Here is a 26,939-nt window from a genome sequence, read left to right on the forward strand (position 1 = left end):
CCCTCTCCAACTTCCGCTACTCTAGTTCTGCAAAATGTTCATATTGGGGGAAACGGGGTAAAGGGCACAAGACATCCTTCTGTGTCACTCCTTACAACTTTGAGTCATTCGAGCTGCTGTAGCAAAAACATCACAGCCTAGGTGACTAATGCACAACAGAGATTTATTGGGGGCATCGTTCCCATCTGATAGACCTCGATCGAGCTCAGGTGGGCTCCCGTGGCTTGCAGAAAGCCAGGGGCTGGCAGGCGTCATGGCCCCAACACTGGTGTGATTTCCCAGGAGGCCAAGGTCACTATGGGCTGAGCACTAGTTAATAAAGGAACTTTCAGGATTCCTGGATGGACTGGGGGAGAATTCCTGTGTGAGCTAACCGCTCAGAGCAAAAGCCGTCAGGCGGGAGGGTGTGTGGAACACTGAGACCACGCAGAGCTGTGTGACAGCAGAGGGGCAGGCGACAGTGTGGGCACGTGGTTATACTGCCTCTGGGCCCCAGGCTGGACAGTTCCCAGAGGTCGTGGCTTTCCTGCTGAGAAGGTCCCCGCCCAGCGTGAGAGACTGCAGATGCTTTTCCTTCTCCATTCCTCTTCATCGACAACCAAAACGCCGGCTGTGACCCACAACACTGTTTCACCGCCTGCTGGCTGTCTGGAAACCACCGTCCTCCGAAGTTTCTGCCTGCTGTGTGAACGCAGGAGAGCAGCTGAGATGGAAAGGGAGAAGTGGCTGACCCCAGACTCGGGGTGTGGGGCCCAGCCGGGAAAAGCCTCAGTTAACAGCTCTGCACTACTCTGGGCTCCTTTGGGGAGGGTTTGAATAGAGGGAACTTAGTCCTCTGCTCTGGTGAGCCAGACAGGAGTGGTGTCATTATTCTCCAGTAACCCTCGTGGCATGACTTGCTTGTGTGTGAGGCCACTCAGAGCGCTTGTCCGCAGATGTCCCAGGCCCTTGTGGCTGGCCCGGCGGGGCCTGTGTGTCCTTGGCATCTCCTGGAACGGTGCCTGGAGGCGGCCGGCTGGTGGACCGGGCTTTCAGGTGTGGTTTAGAAATGGCCACAATGTCCTTTCCAGTCTGTCCCATTCCTGAGGGGTCAGCTTGACAAACACGTCTTTGGCATTCGATTTGCCATTTCATGGGCTGCCTCTTGGACATGGAAGACAACGTCCTGAGTGCACGAGGTCATGGGGCCCCGGGTGGGCACATCTCAGGAGGTGCTCAGGTGCCGAGCTCCCGGGTGCTGGATGCATGTCCCGGTGGTGCGGGTCAGCCTGCAGTATTGGCCTGCTGCCAGGCCCTGCAGTCTCAGCCGGCGACTGACCGAATGAGTCATTTCCCTCCCTGCGCCAGCATCTCCTGGCTTTCCCCAGTTACCAGCGAGCTCCTGGTATCCAGAGGGTCCCAGAAAAAAGCCCCAGAGAAGGGGCTGGAGAGATCAAGGGACCGCAGCAGACATGGCCCAGCCCTCTTTCCCTGACACCCCGGCTCCCCACCCAGTCCGGAGCTGGTTCCACCTGTTTTTTCTTTCCAGTGGCTCTGGAGCTGGGGGTGCGGCCACCGCAGTCCCTCAAAACCACCTGCTGCATCACCCTCTAGTACAGCAGGGGGAAAAAAGATTTCCTTTCTACCTGGCAACAACCTACCGCCCGTGCCTGCATCCAATGAGAGGCCACCTCCACCTCCGGCTCCCTCACGTGCGGCCAATGAGAGGCCACCTCCACCTCCGGCTCCCTCACGTGCGGCCAATGAGAGGCCACCTCAGGCTCATTTTTTTCTCCAATGAACCTTCGTTCAAAGCTCCTCCCAACTCCCCCCTTCCTCCAGGAGAAGGTACTCTCTCCTCTGTTTGTGCCCTTTGCCTATGGTGCGCAGACTTGGCTTGTCACGATGGTAGTTTGTGCTTTCCAGGATAAGCCCATCCGCTGCTGGATAACCTCGGCTGTTTACTGTTTTAAGGCTGACAAGAGGTTTTCTGCGTGGTGGAGCAGCTTAATGAGTAACAGGGATGTCCCCGGTGACGCACCACCCCACCCGCTACAGGAGGAAGGAACTTTGGGCGGAGTTGGGGTCAGCCTTCCCGGAACGGGGCAGGGAGGGGACAGCGGAGGGCCAGTGATCTGGGCTCAGAGCGCAGACCCAGATCCGAAATTGATCTTGCCGGTACCTTGCGCAGGTGAGTGGTCCACGCCGGGCTTGGGGTTCCGCTTTCGGGAACCATGCTTTTGTGCCACCTGTTTGGGAGGTGACTCAGCCTTTGGCTGGGAAGGACGTGCGGGTAGCAGGGTGCGCGGGGAGGTCGAGCCGGGTGCGGGGAGAGGTAGGGAGGAGATGCGAAGAGGGGAATATACCGTGAAGGCGTGCGCGGAGGGTGCCCCGGGAGCACCGCGCGCGGGGAGGATGAGCAGGGCGCGCGTGGAGGACAAGTGGAGCGCAGGGAGGACGGGCAGGGTGCGGGGAGTGTGGGGGGAAAGTGCAGGGAGGGGAGTATACGGCGAGGCCGTTCGGGGAAGGTGCCCCGGGAACAGCGCGCGCGGGGAGGGGAGCACAGGGAGAGGGTGCGCAGGGAGTATGAACTGGGCGCTTGTGGAGCTGGGTGCGGGGTTGGCGGAGAGCAGATTCAGGGAGCCGCGTACTCGGAGAGGGCTGGGGGGAGGGTGTCCTGGGAACAGGGCGCGCAGGGAGAGCGCCCAGAGGTGCGTGGGGAGAATGTTCTGGGAGAGGGATGGGGGTGCATTTGGGAGCAGGGCGCGCAGGGAGAGCGCTCAGAGTGTGCTGAGCGGGGGCGAGAAAGATGGGCTTCCTGACCCCACCGCAGCCGCCCGGCTCCAGGACCCCCAGCCGCCCCCCAGCCGCCGCAGAGCGCAGCCGGTGTGACCTCTGGTGGTGGTGGACAGAGTGGGGACTGGCTTCCCCGCAGCCCAAACTAGAGAACACCTAGAACTACCCCCTTTTCTTTGGGGGAGGGTAAGTAAGGTTACTATTTGGAGGATGATCTTTGCTCTTAAAAATTTTTTTGAAGATTTTGGAGTAGGTTTGAGGAGTCCATAGACTTTATTTGGTCACTCACCAGTGCGACCGTGTCCTGTCCAGCAAGCAGAAAGGAGATGCGGGGAGCTGGGAAGGGAAGACTTTTACAGGCAGAAAGGGGAGGAGTTGGGGTCCTGAGGGTGGGGGCAGAGGGACCTGACCTACCAGATGAAAGTTAATGTGAAAGGAAAGGGTTGTTCTGGCAGGGTCATCTTCTTCTGGGGGAGGGGCAGGAGTCTGTCACTGTTGTGACCAGGTGATCGTGGTAGTAGGACTGGTTAAAGGTCACATTTCTGAGAGGCATATGGGTTAAAACTGTCAAAAGTTCGGAAAGAACAGCAGTAAAGCCACTGATTCACCAGCGTAGCAATTAGTAAGTTTATCCTGCGCGCCAGGAGGAGAGTTTGCAACCGGGGGCGCTCAAAGGAGCAGGGACTCTGGGGGACTTAAAGGTAGGTCAGGCTCGAAGGTAGCAGGAAGCCAGCTTCCCATTCTTCATGGGGCAGGCATCGCTACAAAGTTAGCATCTTCTTAACGGGTAGGGGATTGGTCAGGGTTACATCGTCCGGGACCAGTCATCATCAGCCATCTCTGGGGAAACTCAGTTTCCCTCTTGATTTCCAGAGGTTTAAGGAAGAAGTGGTTGGGGTCAAGCTAGTCTTGCAAAAGAAAACTTTGTATGACTAACCCTTTCTTCTGCTTGGATTTTTTTTTTTTTTTTTTTTTTTTTTAGGCTGGTCTCCCATTTGGTTTCGATTTAACCGATATTAGGTCTTGGTTTGCTGTCCTGGGGCAAGTGAGTCCATTTTGGACTCCCTTTCTTTTACTTTTCTTCCCTCTCCTCTCCCCTCCTCTCCCCTCCCCTCTTCCCTTCCCTTTCCCTTTCCTCTTTGTCTCTCCTTCCTCTCCCCTCCCTCTCTCCCTCCCTTCCTTTCCTCTTTCTTTTCTTTCTTTCCCAAACCTTGGGAGCACCAGTGGATGGGAGCACGCATTGGGCCAGCGCCGAACAAGTGTTACAGTATGAGTACTGTCGTCCGTCTGTCCAGCAGGTGTGAAGAGAAACCACAGTCAAAAATGACAGGGTAGAGATAGAAATGGCACCCGGTGTGTGTCTTTTACAGTCTGTATCTCTGGTAAACTGTCCAGTGGCCTGGAAGCACCCATTGAGGGGACATTGCACAGCCTCACAGGCTGTCCACAGATCTGTCTCCTTTCCAGGGCAGGGCTTGGCCAGGTGACCTGCCTGATGACTCAGGTCTCTGGCAGCAGTCTCCCTGGCTGGCTTGGAACTGGCCTTCCAGGCCAGAGCTCAGCCCAGCACCCGCACACTGCACCCCTCACCCGGCTGCCCCCTTCAGTGGGGAGTGATCTAGAAATGCAAAAATCTGGAGAGCTGGGCTGCTTCGAAGGCCACTGAGGCAAGCAGTCTTCAGGCTGCCGGGTCCTCCCCCTCCCAGCGTTCCCGCTCCTCCTCCAGCCTGCCCAGCCCTGCCCTACCAGGCCCCTCTCGCTCATTGCCCCCTCCCAAATCTAGAGACTTGGTTCCTTTCATTGGCTGGGAGCTTGGCTTTTGAAGGATTAGTGATTTCTGGGAACTGAGTAAAAGTCTCAATTTTAAGCCCTCAAAAAGGTTTCACACCCTGCCTCCCCACTCCCGGCTGCAGTCCTGTGTCCCACCTGTCTTTGAGTCGGGCCTTCTGCCTGCCCGCCCCAAATGCCGCTAGGCTCAGCCAATCTGCCCCTTTCCTCCCCTTTTTGGAGGCCAGGTTTCTAGCTCTTTCCACATAAACTTCATGATCCCACAAATCACATTCTTAGCTCCAGGGCTTTCCGTACCTGTGGGTGCCGCATAATATTTTAGTTATAAATAATAATAAATTACCTTTTTACCTGGGCTTTTATCCAAGAGGACTTTGTTTTCTTTGCTGATCATAAAATCAGTACAAACTCATTGTTAAGAAAATGTAACTAGGGGTGTGTGGCTGGCTCTGTCCATGGACAGTGTGACTTTTTTTTTTTTTTTAAAGATTTTATTTATTTATTTTCCAGAGAGAGACACAGCGAGAGAGGGAACACAAGCAGGGGCAGAGGGAGAAGCAGGCTCCCCACCAAGCAGGGAGCCTGATGTGGGTCTCTATTCCACTGGGGTCATGACCTGAGCTGAAGGCAGACGCTTAATGACTGAGTCACTCAGACGCCCGGAGAGTATGACTCTTGATTGGCCCTGTGTTTGAGGCCCATGCCGGGTGTAGAGATTACTTAAATAAATAAAACTTAATAAAAATATATAACAGATTTATATATATATAAAATATATATAAGACATAAAAATATATATGACATATATTTTATATATTTGATATATAAAAATGATATGTATAAATGATATATAAAAATCTTATATATAAGATATATAAGAATATATATAAGAAATATATATATTTATATATATAAGCACAAATATAAAACAGGAAGTGAAACTTTCAGCTTTTCCTACTCTGTAAAGATAAACATTGACCGTTTTCCTCCCTCTCTCTTTCCCATACATACAGACAGACACACGCGTTTGCTTTTGAACTGTGTTCATTCAAAAAACTTTTATAGGGGCGCCTGGGTGGCTCCGTCGGTTAAGCATCTGCCTTGGGCTCAGGTCAGGGTCCCAGCATGCTGGGATCGAACCCATGTTGAACTCCCCAGCTCCCCGATCAAGGGGGAGTGTGCTTCTCCCCCTGCTCCTTGCTCTCTTTCTCTCTCAAATAAATAAAATCTTTTAAAAAATGTTTTATAAACATTTATATGCACTGAGTGTTTTTTTACACTGAGTGTAAACTATCTGATTTTTAGTTTTATGGGTTACAACTAAAAACAACCCCAAGGAAACCAACATCAGCTACGGGGTTTGTATTTTTACAATTTGGATGGGGCAGCAAGTGGATGGGGAGCCCCGGGTACTCACAGCGGAAGCTCTTCCCCAGGGAGTCTGAGAGACAGACACAAGCCCAGATTTCTCTGAGCGGCTGAACCTCCATGGCAGGTTCTAGGGACACCTTCCCGTTGTGTAGAGAAGCACATGGGGTCCTGGGGAGGTAGGAAGAGACTGTTCTTGGGCAAGTGGATGCGTCCTTCCCTGGAGGAGAAGGTAGAGGACCTCAGGGCAGTGCTGCCTCTACTGGCCTCCAGGCTGGTATCCTCCTGGGGTGCGGGTCCCACGTCACTCAGCTGCGGAGCCCTCGGCTGGGCTGTGGAAGAGCTGTGTGCTCTCCACGGAAGCTCCCTCCCTCAAGACAAAGGGACACTAGGGACAGCCCTTATCCAGTGCCAACGATGCTCAAAGATTAGAGTTTTGAAACACAGCTTTGGGTCAGTGTGTCCTTCTGCACTGACAGGATATTGCCCTGGTCACCCTCTTGCTCCCTTGCTGGCCCTCTCATGTCCTTGGCTCCCCTCAGTTGTTGGTTCTGGTGATTTGCCTTTGACCCTGAATTCCCAGCCACCCTGTTTCCCCCCAGTGAGCTTTATCTCTCACTTTTCAAACCCACTTCTTGAAGACACCTCAAGCTTTATTTCTCCCATGGGGTGACTCCCACAACTGCCTTGTGCTTAACCATGGTGTCTTCAGTGAAACAGCCTGCCTTAGCCTCATGCCTAGTGGGTGACAGTGTGTCATCTCCGCTAGACCCAGTCATCCCCGCCAGCCTCATCCCAATACCACCTTCCAGTCAGTCCTTCAGATTTCATCTTTGGGATCCAGAATGTACCCCACTTTTCCGTTCTTAGCACATCTCTGCTCAGGCTCTGTGTCCCTCCAGCTGTCCTGGAATGATGTGTTGAGGAGAAAAACTTCTGAAGTTCTTGGGGGCTGTAGATTAAAATGACAAAAGACAGAATAACAAGTGAAAAGATGGATTTTTATTTATGTCTACAAAGGGAGTTAACAAAAATGTGGCTTGGGGAGGTGGTTAGAATGTAGGGGCTTTACCATCTGAATAAGGCGTGGGGGGTGCAGAGGGACACTTCTGGGAGAACAAATGGCTTCTGGGGGAGCGCAGAAAAGCAACTTAGGGAAACAAAGCATTTCGGAAAGATGAATTTTTTCTTAGAAAATAGGATAGTGACAATGTCTGTTCAGGTTATTCTCAGAGAAGAAATTATGGTTGCTCTCTGGAAGCTAATTCTTAACAATTGCGTTCTTTCAGGAGGCTCTATCTCTAGGCAGATAAGGAATTTCAGGAGCTCAAATCTCTGTCATTCCCCACCTCTACCTTTCAGAGCCACCCCCCTGCCCCCACCTTGGGACACACTGCCTGAGCACTTGGCCTTTGACCTTTCCCCAAGGTCAGTGACCGATGCAGGCCATGCTTAGCCCTTTCTGGCATCTTACGGAGAGTTAATGCCTTTTCTATGATGTTGGTAAATGTGTGAAGCTTCCCCCCAGTGAGTTAAAAGCACCATGTAGTGTAAGCACGTCTGTCCACGCAACTTGCTTTGCACTAGCAGCCTTGTTGGTGGGGGATGAGGAGGAAGCAGGTCACCCCGAGCCTTTCATGGATGGACAGTGCGGCAGCGGACTAACTCAGGGCATCTCTGGGCTGCGCGGGAAACAGGAAGTGGAATGGGCACCAGGGTTCGTTCTGAGATGCCCAGACTGGAAGTCCCGTTTTCTACCAACAAGCACGTATTGTTAGGGAAGGCGTTATTTGTATCATCTGGGCAAGGGGAAGTGTCTGGGGTGTGTGATAATTTTAAATCGGCTGAACCATTGAAACAGCCATCCTCAGAAATCTGCCCTAAATCCTACCCATGACCTCTCTTGGTTAACTTGCCCTGGAGAGGTATTTGGAAATCCGCATCCCCCATTTCCTCGCTGAGCACCTGGCCCTCCTACAGAAGCTCCCTCCTCTGGCCCAAGACCTTTTGTCTGTGATCTAAGTTGTGGGGGGGGTGGTGGTAAGTGGACCTTGGCGGATGCTGGGGGCAGTGGACCCTGCAAACAGGGGCTCCTCCTCCTTTTCTACACTAAATCCCAGCGGGACAAACAGGACTGCAGTGCTGATGAGCTAATTCCTGAATCCTCTGAAGTTTGGAAGAATACAGTGTAACTTTTTTCATTTTTTGCCAAGTGGGAAACTTGTTTGGAAATACATTATTACTTCTTTGCTTCTCATCAGCAGGGGCTGCTTTTCCAAGAGCCAACACCTGCTTCCCACCACTGCCGGTTCACCAGTGGCCGCTGGAAGAAGCTAGGTGAGTGGGCAGCTACCCACAAGGGCAGATGGGCTCTGGGTTTCCCCCCCTGCTTCTCCCCAAAAGTGAGGCACCTCCTTTATCTCCTCCTGGCTTCGACCTTCGTGCTGGTGGGCGGTGGGGGGAGCGCTGGTAGAATGCACCCCTCGGAGAGGGAAATGCATCTTTGGTCCTTAAGCCGGGACTCCCCATGCAGGCATTGTCCGTGCGTTAGCAAGGATCTTTCTGTTCAGAACATTGCTCAAGTCTGGGGTTTTCTTAGCCCCAAGCTGGTTCAATCTTTCACTGAGTGCAGGATGGGGTCAGTTTTGGGGAGGCTCACAGCCTGGAAGGGATGCCAAGGGAAGCGGGCCAGGCAGATTCAGGAATTGCTGAGCTCGGGGGCTGCGCAGGGCAGGGACTGGGCAGGGAGATGTTTCCTCGGGTTCAGAAACAAGAAGAGCAAGCAAGTGTGGGCAGCGGCGCTTTCTCCCCATGCCAGACAGGATGCTTTCTCTGAAACTTCGTTTCCTTTTTTGGATTCTGTCTGCTGCCCCCTGGGAAGGCAGGGTCTAACTCTTCCCCTTTCACTCCCAGTGCCCTGCTGAAGAAAAATTAGCCTCCTGGAGGGTGCTGGTTGTTTAGGAGGAAGAGGCTTCTGTGAGCAGTACGCTCTCACTGGGGAGCACTGTCTGCCGGCCTGCCGGCTGTGGCCCTGCTGACGCAGCTGTGACAGCCCGAGCCCCTCTCGGATCTCTGTGGAGACGTGAGAGCCCGCGGAGAGGGAGGGCAGGAGGGGTGGGCCCCAGTGGGCAGCCAGGGCCAGTCCCTGCAGGGCACCGCTGACGGTTGCATCCTGGAAGCCAGACTTGGACAGAAGCCTGACTGTCTGTGGGAATTTGTGGGATCAGTGCTGTGCTTGCTTGCCTGGAATCAGGGCCAAAGATTCTGATCACCCATGACAATTCGGACGTGCGTCTGGGTTTCCTACGGCTAATTCCGCAACGTCCCAGTGCAACTCACTTGGGACACCATCTGCCCAGAGACACAGGTCCAGGGTCGGTCCCCCAGCACCGCCGTCCCTGATGCCAGCCCCACGTCCAGGCTGTTACCTGGGTTCAGAGCGACCAGCCACAGGCCAGACGTTCCCACGGCCTCTTCCTGGCTTGATGAAGTCGCTGGAGCGGCTCACAGAACTCAGGGACATGGTTCACTCCCTGCATCATTGGTTTGTTATCAAAGGAACAGAAGAGCTGCCCTGACAGGGTCTGGGGAGGGGGCATGGGGCTCCCATATCCCCCCAGGGCCCATGGTACCCTCATCTCCAGCTGCTCACCAACCTGGGAGGTCTCCAGACCCTGTCCTTTTGGGTTTTCATGGGGGTTTTGTTACATGGGTGTGAGTGATGAGTCATTGGTCATCAGTGATTGATTCGATCTGCAGCCCACCCCAGAGGTAGGGGGTGGGGCTGAAAGTGCCGACCTCTAACCACATGATCAGTTTCCCTGGCTACCAGCCCCCATCCTTGGGCGGTTTCCCACTATCATGTCATTAACAAGAGACATGTTCTTGCTCTCAACTCTTAGGAAATGCCGAAGGTGTTAGGAGCTCCAGGCAGGAGAGGGAATGAGGACCCAGAGCTGTTGACCCTGGAACAGCCAGGATCTGAGCTGGGCAGATCCGCTCACTTGTGGATTTCTTTTGATAAATACACAAAGTGTTATCAATGTATTTTCTCTTGTTTATGATGCTTTAAATAACATTTTCTTTTCTCCAGCTGTGTCGTAAGAGTACAGTATAGAATACATATAACATACAAAATAATGCGCTCACCACGCGCTTCTGTTTCCCGGAAGGCTTTCGGTCAACGACACGCTGTTAGTAGCAGTCACGTTTTTGAGGAGTCAAACATCAGAAGCACCAGGTAGATTTCCCACTGGAGGGGGGGTGTCTGCTCTCCTAACCCTCCGACTCTTGGCTTCAGCTTGGTCATGATCTTAGGGTCCTGAGATCGAGACATGTGTGGGACTCCACGCTCAGCAGGGAGTCTGTTGGCCTCCTCCTTCTGCCCCTCCTCCCCCTCAGATAAATTAATGAATAAATCTTAAAAAAAAAAATAAGGTAAAACTGACAGTTACTTTACCAGTAACAGATGGGGGTGTATTAGGGAGTGAAAGAGAATTAGTACCCTGGGCAAGCGAGCTGTTGTGAAACCAAGGGCCAGGCCCCGAGGACAGAGGACAAACATGCATTTTAGGGAGAACAGGGTCAGGGGATGAGGAAAGCTTCTCTTTTTCAGGCTGGGGCAGTAGAGCAGCATCATGGACAAGGTCACGTCCACATCAGCTCCCATCTGCCTTGTCTTGCCGGGTCTCCAGCCGACCTCGAGCATTGGGCTTCCCGGGACCGTCTCAGAGAGAGAGTCCGGGGCTTCCCAAGCAGGCAGATCTGAGATGCAGAACGAGTAAGGACCGTTCCTTTGACTGACGTGGTTGCAGGGTCTCTGTGAAAGTTGCCACGTGAGTCTCCGTAACGCCCCTAGTGCATTTGAGCACCTCTGAGGTTTCAGGGTGGTGTGCACAGCGGAAGTGTCGTAAGACCAGCCAGACTTGCCGAAGCACCTGACTTCCCCGGGCTTCCCTGGGCACAGTGTAGGCTCGTCTGTCCTCACAGCGTCGTAGTCACAGAAGAGGTGTTGGCCTATCCACAAGGCAAGGCTTTGATCCAGTAGCGAAACCTACAAACCATGACTGAAGCAGATTTGTATCCGTGACATGGAGGGATCTGTGTGCAGCCTGTTGGCCAAACCTCATATGGTCCATTGGGCAGGATGGGTATGTTTCCCGGGATCGTATTCTGGACAAGTGGGATAAACAGGGTCCCCGTCAATATTGGTTCATGAACGCTGTCCTTTTCACAATAAACCAATGGTTTGATGTGCATATGGTTGTAAGTACTGGTAATTTAAAATTTCTGGTAGGTCCAGCTTGTTACTTGGCCTAAACCCCAATTCTCTCTTTTATCAAACCAATAGGTATTAGATTTCCAATTCTGATTTAACTTTTCTGGGGCCAGTTGTTGGGGATCTCTGGTCCTTTTTTCCTAATTGTCATTTGGAAAAACATCTCTTTGGAATATGACAGAGGTCTGGCTGTTGGACTCCTTCAGGGCAGCATTTGGGTGGAAATATCAACAGGGTGGTGTCCTTGGGCCTCCAGGGAGTTGATTCTAGAATGCCCCAAAACCTTAGCAATAGATCGAACCATCAGCAAAAACATGGTGCCTAATAAATGTTGGACCTAGGAGTCATTTGTAATCTTTTCCCCAGTGAAGGTAAGAAAACCTGTTGCCCCATTCCCAAGTCCAGAGCTTCCTTCCCAAAAGGCATAGTGACAGTCAGCACGAATGTTTGTGGTTTTGTCCTTGACTGAAACACAGCTCAGGTAAGGGCGTATGAGTCACCAGTTGGGCGGAAGTAGCCAGAGTTAAAGTCCCGCCTCAGCGACTCCCAGGGATTTGCAACAGCAAGCCCAGGCACGGTATCTCATCCTTTAAATAAGAAACCATCAGGAAACCGTGAAAAGTCTGCACTGGTTAGAGCAGGTCCCTGTAAATTGTCACCAGGAGTCACCAGGTGATCTGTCCAACTGAAGCTGTCCGGGGTGGGGGTGGGGGGGTTATCCTGGAAGGAGGGGGAAAGATGAGGCTCCTGGGACCAGAAAGAGTTATTATTGTAAGAGGAGTGGTTGCCAGGAGGGTGTCGTAGGAGGTGAGGTGACTGACTGAAAAGTCTTTTAAAAAAATAGACAAAAGATTTTATTTATTTGAGAGAGAGAGAGAGAGAGAGAGAGAGAGATGAGATAGTAACAGCATGAGTGGGGAGGAGAGGGAGAGGGAGAAGCAGACTCCCCACTGAGCAGGGAGCCTGACATGGGGCTCCATCCCAGGGCCTTGGGATCATGACCTGAGCTAAAGGCAGACACTTAACTTACTGAGCCCCCCAGGAGTCCCCTGACTAAAAAGGCTTGAATGTCAGGAGAATTTAGCAGGGCTTCTGTGTGGGGCACAGGTAGGGTGACAATTTCTGCAGTGGCCTTAACTAAGAGGGCAGTAGCAGGAATGGCCCTGAGGCCAGGGGGATGGCCCCCAGCCACAGGGCCTAATTTTTGGCTTTGATAACATGGTGGTCCCTGTGTTTTTGGGGGTGAGCACTCCAAGGGTATCCCCTTCCCAGAGGGAAAATGTCTGTTGGTAATTAGGATGTCTGAGGGCAGAGCATTTGGTTAGACTTTCTTGAAAGTCTCAAACACCATGTCGTCTGCCTTTTTCCAAATAATAGGGTCAAGTCTGTCCTTGTTTAGTAGAGATTATACAGACTGAGCCGTGAGGGACAAGTTTGGAATCCAGTGTGGAAAATAGCCAGCTGGCCCTGGGAAGCCTCCTGATGGGCGCTTGGTTTTCGGTTTTGGGAAATTCGGGAAGCCTTCGAGTCTGCCTGGGTCCCCATCAAGTCATCTTTCGGAGACCAGGTACCATAAGTACTGAGCCTGGCTTGGTGAAAACCGCAACTTTTCTTTGGAGACCGTAGGTCCCTTTCAGGCTAGAAGTTTGACGGGCGATGCCGCCTCCCTGTGAAGACGTCTGGGAAGGGAGCGGAAGAGCAAATCCTCTACACATTGTAACCACGTCCAGTCTGTCGAAAATTTTGTGTCATCCAAGTCGGCCTTTGAAGGACCCTCAGGGTCACCCTGGGGCGTGACTGCCGGGGTGTCCTGCTGTTCTCCCCAGGTGAAGGCAGAAAGACGTGAGCTATCCTTACCGACCGGGGTTCTAACGAAGCACCCCCCCCCCAGGCCAGTTACCGCGGAAACTTCACTTGCAGTGGGAGTGGGTGCCAGCAGCACGTAGGGGTTAGGAACAGCAGGGGCCTGAGCGGTCCCTGCTCAGGGGCCCCGGACAAAGGTCTGTCCCTGGCCATTGGGTTTCCTCCCAGGTAAAATGGGGGTATGACAGGGACTGGTACAGGGAACCATGAGGCCCTGAGCCTCGAAATTCTCTGTCATGGGCTTGCGGCCCTGAAGGGCTTCTGTATTTTTAGGGCATTGGTTAATTCTAGGGAGAGGTTTTGAGCGATCTAGCTGAATCTTGGGAGCTGCGCTGTGAATTTTACCAACATCAGCTGAGGATTTTGCCGAGAAAGAGGGTGTTAGCTGATGCAGTAGGAATAAGTGATGGGTGTTTCCAGACTCCACGATGGTTCCGCCAGACAGAGCAGATAAAAGACATCAGAGCATCATCTAGTCCCCTGGTTGGCTATTTTGACCGCTGCTATTCTAGAATTATCTTCCCCTTCAGCGAGAAAGGAATTCTGGCACCATACTTTTGTGAGGAATCCCAGCCCAGGGAGTAGGGGCGGAGGGACTGAGGAGAAAGAGTGGGCACCTCTTTGAGGGAGTGGGCTCAGAGGCGGGAACCTGCTGAGGTCGGTTGGAGACCCCCACTGTTTGCAGTGTTTGGCCCTCCGAGGGGCTACTCTGACGCCGTGGGGCTGGGCACTGAGCACGTAGGTCCCGTGTCACTGAGGATGGAGATCCATTCCGAATCTGGAGAGTGGTTTCCCTGAGTTCATTAAAGAGCCCCAGCTCTGGGAATGAATCAGAGTCAAAGAGCTTAAATCTCGAAGAGTCTTTCCTCTGTTGTCCTGGTCCCAGGCAGTGGGCAGCAGAAACTAGGCTTTTTGCTCAGGGGCCTTCACCGGATGGACTTGAACATTAGGCATTTTAGTGGCCTTTCCTGTAGGTGACTCAGCTAGGGAGTGAGCAAGCTGGTTTGCCAGGGTCATTGAATCTGGGGGCAGACCTTGTTTCCCATTCTATTGTGGGCCTTTTAACGAAAAATAAAAGATCCCACATCAGCCCACTCACGAACACAAAGTTAAAAGGAAGACCGGAATTTTCGTTTAAGTCAGTTTGGAGTTGATCGTAACATTCGGGAACGGATCCATCGGGCGTCTGTGTGCAAACCTGAGGTCTGCGCCAGGCCATTGTGAGTGCTTGGTGACGACATAGATTTGGGGTCTGTTTGTCTCAAATCCCACTCGATGTTCCCATTGGGCTGGTTTCATCCGACGCTGGGGCTGGCCCTCAGCCAGAAGCCGGTAGACCACGTGCTTCCCATCCCAGAAACCTGGTGGGTCCGTCTGAGTCACTTAAATTTTTCAGCCGACCCGTGGGGGGCCTCAGGCACTTCAGGGAGCCTCTTTACCTCAAAGTTCAGCCTTAGTCCAGGGAACTTAGAAAAGCGGGATGTTTGTTTCCATCCCCCGAAGACCTAGCTTTAAAGGAATGGGGGTTTTGATAGGTTCGGGAGAGGAGGGAGCAGAGGGAGCGTCAGAGGAAAAGAGGGTCTGGCAGAAGGATGACAAGGCTAGGGGTGAAGATAGGGCAGAAGGCTCCAGGCTGAGGGCAAGATGGCGGCCTTGCCTCTGTGGACGGAGAAATGGGGGAGGGAAGAGGCCTCAGAAGACCTCCCTTTCTCCTTTTTATTTTTATTTTTTTTTTATTTTTTAAGATTGTATTTATTTGAGAAAGAAAGAGAGAGAGGGACTAGGGGCAGGAGCAGAGGGACAAGCAGATTCCAGGCTGAGTACAGAGCCCGACCTTGGGGCTCAATCTCACAACCCTGAGATCATGACCTGAGCCGACATCAACAGTCAGTCCCTCAACCGACCCAGCTACCCAGGCGCCCCCCCTTACCCCTTTTTAATTGTTTGCCTCATTTAGTTTATAAACTGGATTTTAGAGAGCGGCAATTCTAAATTCTGATTCAAAGCTTCAAAGTACCAATTGTAGAAGGAATCTCGCTTCGTTTTGTCAATTTTAGGACCGTGGTTGTCCAATTCAGCTTTGAGAAAATTAAATTTGGGGAGATGGGAAGTTCCCCATGATGGCCATTGGGAGTCTGAATTACTACTGGTTAAGTCAGTCCGTTTTTTTATAAATGTGTGTGCTGAGGGACCATCATTTCCAAGCATAAAACTGGCCACAGTGCCAGTGGTGGGGGCAGGGGGGCACCCTCAAAGCATTTTGATGACTGGGATCCCATTTCTTTGAGGCTTTTCAGGAACAGCCTGGTTCCAGAAGCAACAGCCGCACCGTTTCTGGAAGAATTCAGACCCAAGGTCAATGTGCTTCCATCAGACACCATCCGAATCAGACTAAGGCCAAATGGATGTTCTCAGACCTGCTTAAATAACAAAAAAGAAATAGAAAGAAAAGAAAAGAAAAGAAAAGAAAAGAAAGATAGATGCCAGGGCCTTGGTAAATCCCGAACAGAGCCTGAAAGGCTGGAGCACAAAGCATGGGGCTGCAAATGCAGGCACTCGTCCCCAACCCCAGCGTCCGTGAGGAAGCAGTGGGTCCCGCAGCCCCGTGGCTCATGGACCTGTCTGCTCACCAGCCCCCGAGTCCCCTCCAGCTCCCACCTCTGATCACCAAGTCACGTTAACCCTAGAAAGAGCTACAGCCACTTACTTTACCCGCAGCTGATGGCTTTATTCGGCATAGAAAGCGAATTCTAATTCAGGACACAGCAGCCGTGGAAGCCAAGGAGAGGCACGACTTGTAAGGAGGAAAGGGGTCCGTTGGGAGGCTGTTAGGGACTGAAGCCCATCAGAGTAAGCTGGGGGTTGGAAGTGTGGTGGCTTCTCATTTTCTCTGGGTTTCAGAATTGCTAAAAATGGTCAGTGACCACCTGCGGGGCACCTGGGGGGCTCAGTTGGTGAAGCGTCTGCCTTGGGCTCAGGTCACGATCCCGGGGTCGAGTCCCGCATCGGGCTCCCTGCTCAGCGGGGAGCCTGCTTGTCCCTCTGCCTCTCCCCACTGCTCACGCTCTCTCTCTTACATAGATAAATAAAGTCTTTAATAAATAAAAGGAAAAGTCTCTCCCAGATCCTGAAGAAGGGACTACTTTCAGTTCGACGCTGACCCATTCCAGAGTTTTGCCAAAGAAAATGGTGAGATTTTGTATGTGCCTGTGTGTGTTCTGAAATAGTACTCCGTGTTGTTTTCTCCTAGGCTCCTGCCTCCGTTGAGACAATGGCTTCCTCGGGGTCCCAGACAAAGAAAGGCGACAATCACAGGTGAGGCTCTAGCCGGCGGTGGGCCAGGTCGCATTTCGGGGATTATTGTGATTACTTGGTGACGCACATTTTCCCGAGAGCTGCCATGCAGGAACATGTGTGATTCTCGAGACAGAGACTGGGGCCCAGCAGGAGAGGTCCGGCGGCCCTGACGCCGTGAGGTCTCAGCTGCACAGGCCTCTCTTGTGCAGCACAGCCCTGCTGTCTCCCAGCTCTGTCGGGGTTCTGAATCTTAAATTCTTTCTTCGCGGTTTTCCAGAACTCCGCCCCGGGGTGCTGCGGCCCCGCTCACAGGTGTATCTATGGTATTTGTGTGAGGTGGGCCACTCGAGGGTTCCCGCCTTCATCCTGATTCCTACATGGGCTTTGAATCCAATGGGATTTTGGTTTCCTCGCTCCCCGCCCCTCGTGTCCCCCTCCTGTGCTCCAGGGGATCAGCCGGCCCTGTGGGCTTCCTCCTCGACAACCCCGGGGTTGTGTGAGGCCCTCGGGGAACCCTGGAGCTGGGCTCCTGGGCCGTCTCTTGGGGAAGGATGTTCAGGCATTCCCCATGTCCTCCTCGGGCCCCCTGGACTCTCACGTGATGGCGGTCCTGCACGGACCCCCACCCCTCTCCATCCCACCCTGGAGGCTGGGACGGCCGTTCTCACACTTCGGGCTGCCTTGTGGACCAGACCGCAGAGATAAAGTTTTAACCGTTCCAAGTCACTGCAACCCAAACTTCCCTGTCCCCTTTCCGGGCCCCTCGGGTGCTGGTGGAAGGGTGGGGTTGAAATGAGGCTGAGAAGGGAGCATGAGGCATCAAGGGCATGGACGGGACTCAGATGCACTCCCCCTGCCCTGCCCTGTGCTTGGTCACTGCCCTGCCCTCCCTCACCACTGCCATCGCTAACCCCTGGCTTCTCGCCGTCCCCCCCAGCTGAGAGGCGGGTGTGGTGTTGGGAGCTCAAAGGCCAGCTCAGGGGTGCAGCCTCTTGTGAAAAAGTCCAAGTTTTTCAAGATTTTATTTAATTTTAGAGAGAGAAAGAGTGGGGGGAGGGGTAGAGAGAGAGAATCTTGGGCTGACTCCCTGCTGAGCGTGGAGCCTAACACGGGGCTCGATCGCCCGACCCTGAGATCATGACGAAAGCAGAAACCAAGAGTCAGACGCTCAACCGACTGAGCCCCCAGGCACCCCTCTTTTTTTCTCTTTGGAAAGATACTAATCTTGAAAGTGAGCCTCTAGGGTGGGGATAGTGCCAGCTCCCAGCTTCTGGCTGCTCCTGACCTTTCAGTGCAGAGGTACTCGCCGGCCTGGAATTAGTAACATCGTGTCTGCAGTGAGGTCAGCGCCTCCTGCCTCCCGGGTACTGCTCTGTCCTCCTTGTGCCCAGCGCAGGGCCCGTGCGGGTCCCTGCCTCCCTCCCTGCCCCAGACTCCTGCCCTCCTCTCTTCCAGTCCTGGAGCTCCTGTCCCCATCCTATCCCCATCCTGTCCCCATCCTGTCCCCATCCTGTCCCCAGCCACCCGGGGGCAGCTCGAAGGCGCCAGTTGTCACTCATTTCACATTTCCTTTCTGAAGTAGGTGCTCTGGGAGTATTTGTGAAATGAATACAGTGACAGCATCAAGCAAGCTAAAGTAACTGGAAACAGTATCTAGAATAGAGAACCAGGTTTCCAAGTAAGGTCTTTGATGTGCTACTTTAGAACCTTTCCAGAAGTCCACGGAAAGCTGTTTTGCTTCCTTGGGCTATGTGCCCAGTTGCTGTGTTTGACAACCATTGCTGTTCATCAGTTAGAGCCTGTTTCCTTCCCCTTCTCTACCCGGAATCAGAGAGCGAGAAGAAGTTGAAATATGTTGAAATATGTGGCAGAGTTGTCGCAGACACGCCCTGTTTTGTCAGCTCTGACTCCCGCCGGTCAGTCCCCGCTGTGCTCACGACGTCCGGAAAGGGTGTAGGGGCCACCTCATGTCAGCGATACGGTCACTAGAGGATCTTACGACATAAGGTGTGAGGTCAGAGCTTTCCTTGCAGCTGCGGGGAGTATGGGAGTGGGGGTGGCTGAGAGCCACCCAGACCCCAAACCCCAAACCCCAGACCGACTCTGGGCTGCTGGTGAGCAAGCCAGATCCTGTCCTTCCCCGGCCCCCTAGCTCGCAGGAGTCACCGGTGCTCACTCGGGTGGCATGTATACCGCTGCTCTGACTACAGCTTACCGCGATTTTCCCTGCCAGATCTCCAGCACCTCGAGCAGACCCGGTCTTGAGGGGCTGGGGCAGGGCTGGTGCTCTGCATGGGTGGGGACTCGTGACTGACTTGCCAGCAGTTTACAGATGACTTGCTTTCCAAGGAAATCACCCCTGTTGTCGCCCCTGTGGCAAAAATTAAAAAGAAAGAAAGAGAGAAAGAGAAAGAAATTGGCATTATGGCTATCCAGAGCACCCCTTTGGTTGCGGAATATGTGTTTCTAGTTAGATTTTGAAATATTAGACACACCTTCTGAACACTCCTCCACCTCCCCCCCTATAGAGTGGTTGCGGCCCTGGGGGCCTGAGTCACATGAACGTCACGCCAAGGAGGTCTGCCGTGTCCTTGCTTCCAAGTCACCGGCAGCTGCAAGCTGCTTCTCTTGTATCTTTTCTTTCTTTTTGTACAGAGTTAGAGCGAGGAGGGAACAGATCCGTGGGTTCTGGACAGAGAGTCAGGCTCAGAAAGAATAAGAAGAAGGTCCAGAGTACCCTGACTCAGGGATCCGTGCATGTCCCTGCACCCCTGGGGCCCGGCAGGCCAGGGTTTGGGGGAGCACTGCTGCCCATGGGAGTCAGGCTGGTGTAGATGTCAAAGGAGGTGTGTGTAAGGTTGGCAAGCTGGGCATGCAGTGTGGACCAGTACATCTGCTTGTGCAAATAAAGTTTTATTAGAACACAACCCCACTTGCTCTCATGTGACTACAGCTGGGTTGAATCATGACAAGACCCCTGTGACCTGCAAAACTAAAAATATTTATTATCTGGCATTTTATGAAAAAAGTTTGCTGACCCCTGTTCTAGGCCAGCAGTGTGCCGTCTGGTAGAAATAACAGGAGTCGCACACCTTTTCAAGTGGAAAGTGAAAACCACTGAAAAGAAAACCAAAATGGAAAGATGTCTTATCTCATTTCGCATTTCCTTTCCGAAGTAGGTGCTTCACTAGACATCACTCGGAAGCACTGGCCAATGCAATAAGGCAAAAAAAAAAAATTAAATACAAGGTGTACAGATAGGAACGGTTATCTCTGGAAGGGATAACTAGAGGCACTTCTTTTTCTTGTATTTCCATCCGTATTTCCTATGTGAGTGTATTATTTTCAAAATAATCCAGGGTCGTGTGTCGAATGAACTGGGGTTGGGTAGTAACTGGCTGTATTCTTTCTCCGGGGTGATTTAGCGTCTTCATCTTTGTACTTTCCTGTGCACTTTTGAGCTCTTTCTGATGAGCCTCCAAGCAGGGGCCCGGGGTGTGAGGGAAGGGATACGGGGGAGGAGGAGGGGGCAGAATGGAGAAGGGGAAGGGAGAGCATTTGTGGTTCACGGCGGCCCCGCTCACCCTGCTACAGGCTACACGTGTCTTGCCGACACAGGGCACTTCTGTTACGGCAGCCGCTGGGCGCTTGTGCTCCATCAACCTTCACCTTCCTGTTTTGTATAGTGACCACCTCGTACAACCCACCAACCCAAACGTAGCAGCAATGAAAGAAGACGTCCTCTACCATTTCAGTCTCAGCACCAGCACACATGACTTCCCCGCGATGTTCGGAGATGTGAAGGTAAAAAGCAAGGCTTTGATCTTGGGGTTTGCCTTAAGGTCAGCCTCCTCATGGATGACATGGGTAGACTTGGCGCCAGAGGACTGGATCATCATGTTGTATCTTCACCAAGGGGTCCCTTGGCTGGCTTGTGACTTTTGTTCTCGGGGTCATGAGTTCGAGCCCCAGGTTGGATGTGGAGATAACTTAAAAATAAAATCCTAAAAAAATAAAAAAAAGTTTTATCTGCACCAGATTTTTGCAAATTGTTACTTGTAAAATATGTAAACTAATGAGTGACAGAAGACTCAGAAGTTCTGCCATATCGGTCCCTAAGTAATCTCTTACAAATTCATTGTATAATGGAAATCATGTACAATACATTTCCTAATGCTCCGTGGAGAGAAGAGGAAAAGGGGACACAGAACATTCTGTAGAGGAGCAAGGGATAATGAGTGAGTAGTTACATGTGTCTGCTTGTGATTTGCTGTGCACACTTATCCTTCTTGTATTGGCTTCTTCTGCTTCTAGTCCTTCTCCCTGCCCCATCCCCAGAGTCCTGAGTGCCTCGGGGCTGGTTTATCCTGGCCCTGGACGTTTGAAATGTCTGATCCCTGCAGGTACAGATGGACACATGTTTAGATTCAAAATCAAAATGACCGGTGGCTCAGAAATTCCTTGCTGCTCCTTGGGGTCTGTCCCAGCAGCAGCCGTGTTCATTTCCGACCATCAGACAACTCCCCGTGTGTTGTCTCTGACTGATCTGCTGACTTATGCTAGTAGTATTCTGCGAGTTGAAGTATTAATATATGGTCTGATACTAGTTTCAGGCCCACGATAAAGCGATTCAGCAGTTGTGTGCTCAATGTTTACCAGGATAATGTGATCATCTGTGACCAAACAACGTTACGACTGTCCTGTTGAGTACCTTCCCTACGCTGTACTTTTCATCTTCTTTTGCAACTGAAAGTTTATGTCTCTTAATCCCCTTATCTCTTTCACTTTTCCACCTACCCTTTCCCCTTGGGCAACCACCAGTTTGGTGGGGGGAGGAAGAGAGAGAGATCAGGAGCAGCGAGAGGCAGAGGGAGAAGCAGGCTTCCCGCTGAGCCGGCAGGGCAGGACTCAATCCCAGGACCCTGAGATCATGACCCAAGCAGAAGGCAGATGCTTAATGACTGAGCCACCCAGGCGCCCCTGCATATAACTTCTTGATTAGTGTTTTCATTTTCCTTGGGTAAATGCCCAGTAGTGGAATTACTAGATCCTATGGCATTTCTATTTTTAACGTTTTGAGGATCCTCCATAGTGTTTTCCAGAGCGGCTGCACTAGTGCGCATTCCCAGCAACAGTACGCGGGTTACCCTTTCTCCCCATCCTCGCCAACACCTGCTGTTCCATCTGTTGTTGATTTTGGCCATCCTGACAGGTGGGAGTTGGCATCTCATTGTGACTTGATTTGTAGTTCCCCAATTCCAAGTAATGTGGAGCATCTTTTCATGGGTCTGTTCCCATTGGAATGTCTTCTTTGGAGAAATGCCTCTTCAGGTCATTTTTAAAAATCAGATTATTTGGTTTATTTTGCTGCTGAGTTGTGTAGGTCCGTTGTGCGTTTTGGATGGTGACTCGCACGTGTCGTGTGCAGACATCATCTCCCACTCAGTAGCTTCGTCATCGTGTTGATGGTTTCCTCGGCTGTGACTGTGGTCTGAATTTATTTGCTTTCCATGTGTTAGAATTTAACCTATAATTTTTTCTAGGCTATGGAAACGTTGTTTGTCATGTCTAGAGATGAATCACTCTTTCATCCTCAAACTCCTTGAAACTGGCTTATATACATTTCCCCCATGGGCAAAACACAACGAAAAATAAGTTTTTGTATGTGGCGCTTTGTATAAGAAAGGTTTTCTGTCTCTGAGAGCCGACCACCCATGTGAGAGCTCCCAATTCCCCAGCCCCCACCGGGCTCCTGGCTGTTTCTGTGCCATGGCCGTCTGGCTCTGGGACGGCTGGGGAGGTGTTGGTTAGAAGCCCATTTTGCAGAGGGGCTATGGGGTCCTGATCGCACAGTGAGGAGCCCGTGTCATTTTATTCCAGACCTAGGCTCCCTCCAGGATGCCGACCGAGCTGTGCACAGGATGGACAGGGACTGGGCAGGCATGGAACCCAGAATTACCTCCCCAGAGAGAACAAGGGTCTGGTTTTCCTAGGTTGTGTGGGATGGATTCCACAGGGTGTCGTGCATGGAGCCGTGATCCCATGAGCCAGTCAGTACCTCTCAAACTGGGTGAACATTGAAATTACCAGCGTCTGAGTCACTCACAGAAGCACCCACCATGGGGCTCCCCAGACATGGTAGCTCTGGGCTGGGGCCAGGGACCTTCCTTTCTAGCAACATCTAGGTGACATTGATGTTGGTTGGGGGGCCCCCGTTGGAGGGAGCCCTGCTGTGAAGACGTGCACAGTGCCCGGACTAACAAGACTCTGTTTTTTGGCCACAGTTTGTGTGTATTGGGGGAAGCCCTACCCGGATGGAGGCCTTCACCAAATTCATGGCCAAGGAGCTGGGCCTCGACCACCCAGGTGCAGAGTATCCCAACATCTGCAGGGGGACGGACCGCTACGCCATGTTCAAAGTGGGCCCCGTGCTGTCTGTCAGCGTGAGTACCTGACCTGCTGCGGGGCTCGGGCCTCGGGCTCAGCCAGCCCCCCTCTGAACCCATGGGCCGGGTCCCCTCAACCTCTGTGTCCTCTGTTAGAGTGGGCATGGCGAGCAACTGTCCAGAGCATTCCGGGGTGCAGAGACGGTGTTCGGCTCCAGGTGTTGCAGGCTGTTGCTTCCCCACTGAGCCTCTCCTGGCTGCGACCTGCGTCACCACCGTGTGACCTGTGTGCAGGCTTTGGCATGTCCCAAAGTCACATTTGGAAGTCCGTCTTCTCTGACTGCCAGTTTGATGGGTCGAGAGGCACCCCCACACCGACGTAACACTGCGTTTCTCCCTGGTTCCAGCACGGCATCGGCATCCCGTCCACCTCCATCATGCTGCACGAGCTCGTCAAGCTGCTGTACCACGCCCGCTGCTCCGACGTCACCGTCATCCGCATCGGCACATCCGGTGGCATCGGTAAGTGTGCCGAGGGCCTCCGCCCAGGGCCGGCATCCCGCACGCGAGGACCCGTGCAGGGCGGGCTTGGGGACTCAGTGCATGGTCAGGAAGCAGGAAAAGAAGCTCGTTCTGTTATTTTCGCCCTGCCGCTTCTCCCAACCCTCTCCCCAGAAGCAGGTCGCGGAAAGTTGCTGGGCCCGCCTTACAGGGCCTCATCCTGGGGTGATGCGCTCAGAGCCTTCTTGTCTGCCTGCCCTGCTCCCTTCTAACTGCTTCTCTGCCTTTCTCCTGTCCTCTGCGCTTCCCTATTCCTGCAAGGATTCGAACCACTGTAGGAGAAAACCAACAGGAAAATCAAAGAGAGAGATGGAACACAAAGTTAAGTGTCCTTTGGTTGCCTAAAGGGTCCCTAGACTGATCTCTGAGCATGTTGTTTTTTGTCTCTGAAAGTCACAGAGAGAGGTACAGAGGCACGTTTGCTTTACGTAAGCTGCCGGCTCTCTGACTTTGACATTCCCGCCCTGGGGTTGGAGCCGCCCGACAGAGGAGCCTGTAGCAGCCTTCCTGTCACCCATCCCCTCTTGGAGGGGCTCGCATGCCCCAGCTTGGGGGCAACGCAGACAACAGAAGGGGCGAGAACTCCCCGGGCTTATGAGGGAAGGAGGGCCAGCCTCCAAGTGCCTTGCAGGGTCAGCCCCAGGGTGGGAGCAGAACACTGACCAGAACAGGGACCAGAGAAGCACAGGAGAGAAAGTCCAGATAAATACTGAGGGGGCACAACATACTTTGTAACGTTTCATGGAAACAGCCGACGTGGGGGCTCCAGAACCATCCCCTGTCTTCCTCCTCCCTCCTTCCTCTGTGTTGAAGAAACCCAACTTCCCGTTCAGGTAAGTGTCCAGAAAGGCTCAGGGTCAAATCCCACACCACGGTATCGCAGGATCAAAGACTAGGAGCAGAGCGATGTCCCTACAAACATGAAAATGTCCTGGGAAGGTATGCCCGGCAACTTGGGAAGCGGAACCCTAGCATCACCGGGATCAGAGAGAGGGGATGGGCTGGGAGTCAGGGGGTCCTGGAACTGGGTTTGGGGTGCACAGGGCTTCCTTTAAAAAAAATAGTTTATTTATTTACTTGGCAGAGAGAAAGAGCAGGAGCAGGAGGGTGAGGGACAGAGAGAGGGGGAGAAGCAGACTTCCTGCTGAGCAGGAAGCCTGACTCGGGACTCGATCCCGGGACCCTGGGATCAGGACCTGAGCCCAAGGCAGACGCTTAACCATGGAGCCAGCCACACAGGTGCCCCTGGACAGGGGTTTCCTTGGACTATTCTACCTCTGTAGTTACTTGAAATCTTAAATAATGAGAAAGCACTAAGCGGGGACCAGGTGAGGGCACTGCGGTCAGCTGAGTGATGGCCAGTTACAATCAGCAAGGACTGGAGGACTCGGAACGTGTAACGGGGATGGGGGCTCCCGGCAGTCTCATTCTCGCCCTTTTCTCTTCCGCATTCTCCACGGCCCTGACGCATGACTTCCATCATCAGAAAACAAGAATTTGATGTAGAAAGTGCATTCCGAGCGGTTTCCTTTTACAACCTGACCGGGTGTCCCGCGTTGTGGGGTGTAGACAGGTCATTTTCCGCTCTGCCGTGCCCTCCCCATCTGCCCTGTGTGGCTGCGACACCCGCTTCTCTCTTCAGGTCTGAAGCCTGGCTCCGTGGTCATCACCCAGCAGGCGGTGGATGCCTCGTTCCAGCCGGTGTTCCAGCAGATGGTGCTGGGGAAGCCGGTGGTTCAGAGGACGCGTTTGGACGAGAAGGTGGCGCAGGAGCTCATGCAGTGCGCTTCAGAACTGCTCAAGTTCCCCACGGTCCTGGGGAACACCATGTGCACCTCGGATTTCTATGAAGGTGACGGGGGGAAAGGTCTCCGTCCTGCCCGGGGCTCCCATCTCTTCCGCATTTCCGCGGTGCCTAGAGGGCGCTGCTTAGGAGTGTGCAGGGCCAGGAGGGGTCCGAGTGGGTAGCACCATCTTGGCATGCAGTAGGTGCATATTACATGCTGGTGGTGAACTCACCGGGCTCAGCGTTGGCGCATCTCCACGTGTCTTCAGGGCAAGGCCGTCTGGACGGCGCTCTCTGCTCCTACACGGAGAAGGACAAGCAGAAGTACTTGAAGGAAGCCCAGGCGGCGGGCGTCTGCAACATCGAGATGGAGTCCTCGGTCGTGGCTGCCATATGTGGCGCGTGTAACATCCCAGGTAGGCCAGCATGGGTCACCGGGGTCCCGCGTGCACGGGGCAGCCCCCAGGCCCCCGTCCAGGTCCTCCTCCCACCCCCACCACCCACCACCCCCCAGCCGCTGGCAGCACTGGCCTTCCAGCCACCCTGCCCCACGGTTCCTTGAGGCAAGAGAAAGAGGCAAGAAAAAACCCACCTGGACTCAGGTCAGGAGGCTGCGGACGCGGCCGTGAACCTGCTTTCAGAGCGCCTGAGATTTCTGACTTGGGGTTACGTCACGCCCACGTTCCCAGGCTCCCCCGCAGCATCTAGCGCCGGCCTTCCAGAATTCCTGGAGGCCGGGCTTCGAGGGCCTTGCTTTCAAGCTGCTTTAGGAGTGACGGCTGGGAGGAATCGGGGGACAGCAGGGAAGACCTGCGGGATGGCCGAGCGGACACCTCGTCTGCCCCGGGGAATGAGGTGAGGAAGCCAGCGCTTGGCCGTGACGCAGGGTTTGCTTCGGCAGTGGCCGTGGTGTGTGTCACTCTGCTCGACCGCCTGGAGGGCGACCAGGTCAGCAGCCCCCACGAGGTGCTGGTCGAGTACCAGGAGCGGCCGCAGCACCTGGTGAGCCACTTCATCAAGAAGCGCCTGGCCGCCGCCCAGAGCCCCTGAGGCTCGGAAGGTGCAGGTCGTCGTGGCCATAGACAGTCACCGTCGGGCACCGGGCTGGCTCAGTCCTGAGAGCGGGGGATGCGCGAGAGCTGCAGGTCCTGAGTTTGAGCCCCACGTTGGGTGTAGATGTTACTTAAATAAATAAACTTGAAAAGAATTCACCATTGAAATCTCCTTTTGTGGGGCACCTGGGTTGCTCAGTGGGTTAAAGCCTCTGCCTTCGGCTCAGGTCATGATCTCGGGGTCCTGGGATCAAGCCCCACATCGGGCTCTCTGCTCTGCGGAGAGCCTGCTTCCCTCTCTCTGCCTGCTTCTCTGCCTACTTGTGATCTCTCTCTGTCAAATAAATAAATAAAATCTTAAAAAAAAAAGAAATCTCCTTTTGCATATCTTCGTGCACACTTGACATAAGGATGTGGGGACTGGGTTGCGTTTCAGAGACCAAGAATCCTGCATTAGCAGCGCAGGTTTTTCTAAAAGCTTCCTTGGGCTGTTTTTGACCACATCAGCCTGGGGCGGTTTTTGTGTAAGGACGTTCCTCTGAATATTTAAAATAGTTCCGGAGAAAATTTTCAGAGTTTTCAAACCTCGCGGTTGTCAGATTTCACATCCCTGAACCGGACATCCGGCTGTAGTTCCACAGGATGCCTTTCCTGTTGTATTCTTGGAATTCCTTCACCGCTTGTAGTGAGAGGCGACCGAAGAAGCAGGAGTTTGAGACATAAATGCCCTTATGCATATGACCTTCTGGAACATCCTGTGCTCGCGTCATCACATGGTGATGATG

General features: G+C 53.1%; 1 protein-coding gene across 4 annotated transcripts; it reads left to right on the forward strand.

The window, feature by feature from the left end:
• The first annotated feature begins 2,054 nt into the window (after positions 1 to 2,054).
• UPP1 (uridine phosphorylase 1) lies at positions 2,055 to 26,309 on the forward strand. Of its 4 annotated transcripts, none has more exons than XM_046020658.1 (9): positions 2,055 to 2,170; positions 8,193 to 8,268; positions 16,323 to 16,387; positions 20,056 to 20,173; positions 22,654 to 22,812; positions 23,163 to 23,277; positions 24,959 to 25,168; positions 25,372 to 25,518; positions 26,004 to 26,309. In XM_046020658.1, the coding sequence occupies exons 3-9, from the start codon at positions 16,344 to 16,346 to the stop codon at positions 26,150 to 26,152; spliced, it is 942 nt and encodes a 313-aa protein (XP_045876614.1). In that variant the 5' UTR covers positions 2,055 to 2,170; positions 8,193 to 8,268; positions 16,323 to 16,343; the 3' UTR covers positions 26,153 to 26,309. The 4 variants fall into 4 exon arrangements, with proteins under 4 accessions (XP_045876614.1, XP_045876615.1, XP_045876617.1 ...); XM_046020659.1 differs by having other exon boundaries at positions 2,059 to 2,170; positions 8,196 to 8,268; XM_046020661.1 differs by lacking the exons at positions 2,055 to 2,170; positions 8,193 to 8,268 and adding an exon at positions 9,896 to 10,171.
• The last annotated feature ends 630 nt before the right edge of the window (positions 26,310 to 26,939 follow it).

The sequence above is a fragment of the Meles meles genome, chromosome 10, assembly GCF_922984935.1.
Source record: "Meles meles chromosome 10, mMelMel3.1 paternal haplotype, whole genome shotgun sequence".
In the NCBI taxonomy this organism is placed as follows: Eukaryota; Metazoa; Chordata; class Mammalia; order Carnivora; family Mustelidae; genus Meles; species Meles meles.

Coding starts and splice junctions, on each gene's coding strand:
- UPP1 (XM_046020658.1), top strand. CDS start 16,344: ATGGCTTCCTCGGGGTCCCAGACAAAGAAAGGCGACAATCACAG. Junction 16,388..20,055: donor AAGAAAGGCGACAATCACAG/GTGAGGCTCTAG, acceptor TGTTTTGTATAG/TGACCACCTCGTACAACCCA. Junction 23,278..24,958: donor CGGCACATCCGGTGGCATCG/GTAAGTGTGCCG, acceptor TTCTCTCTTCAG/GTCTGAAGCCTGGCTCCGTG.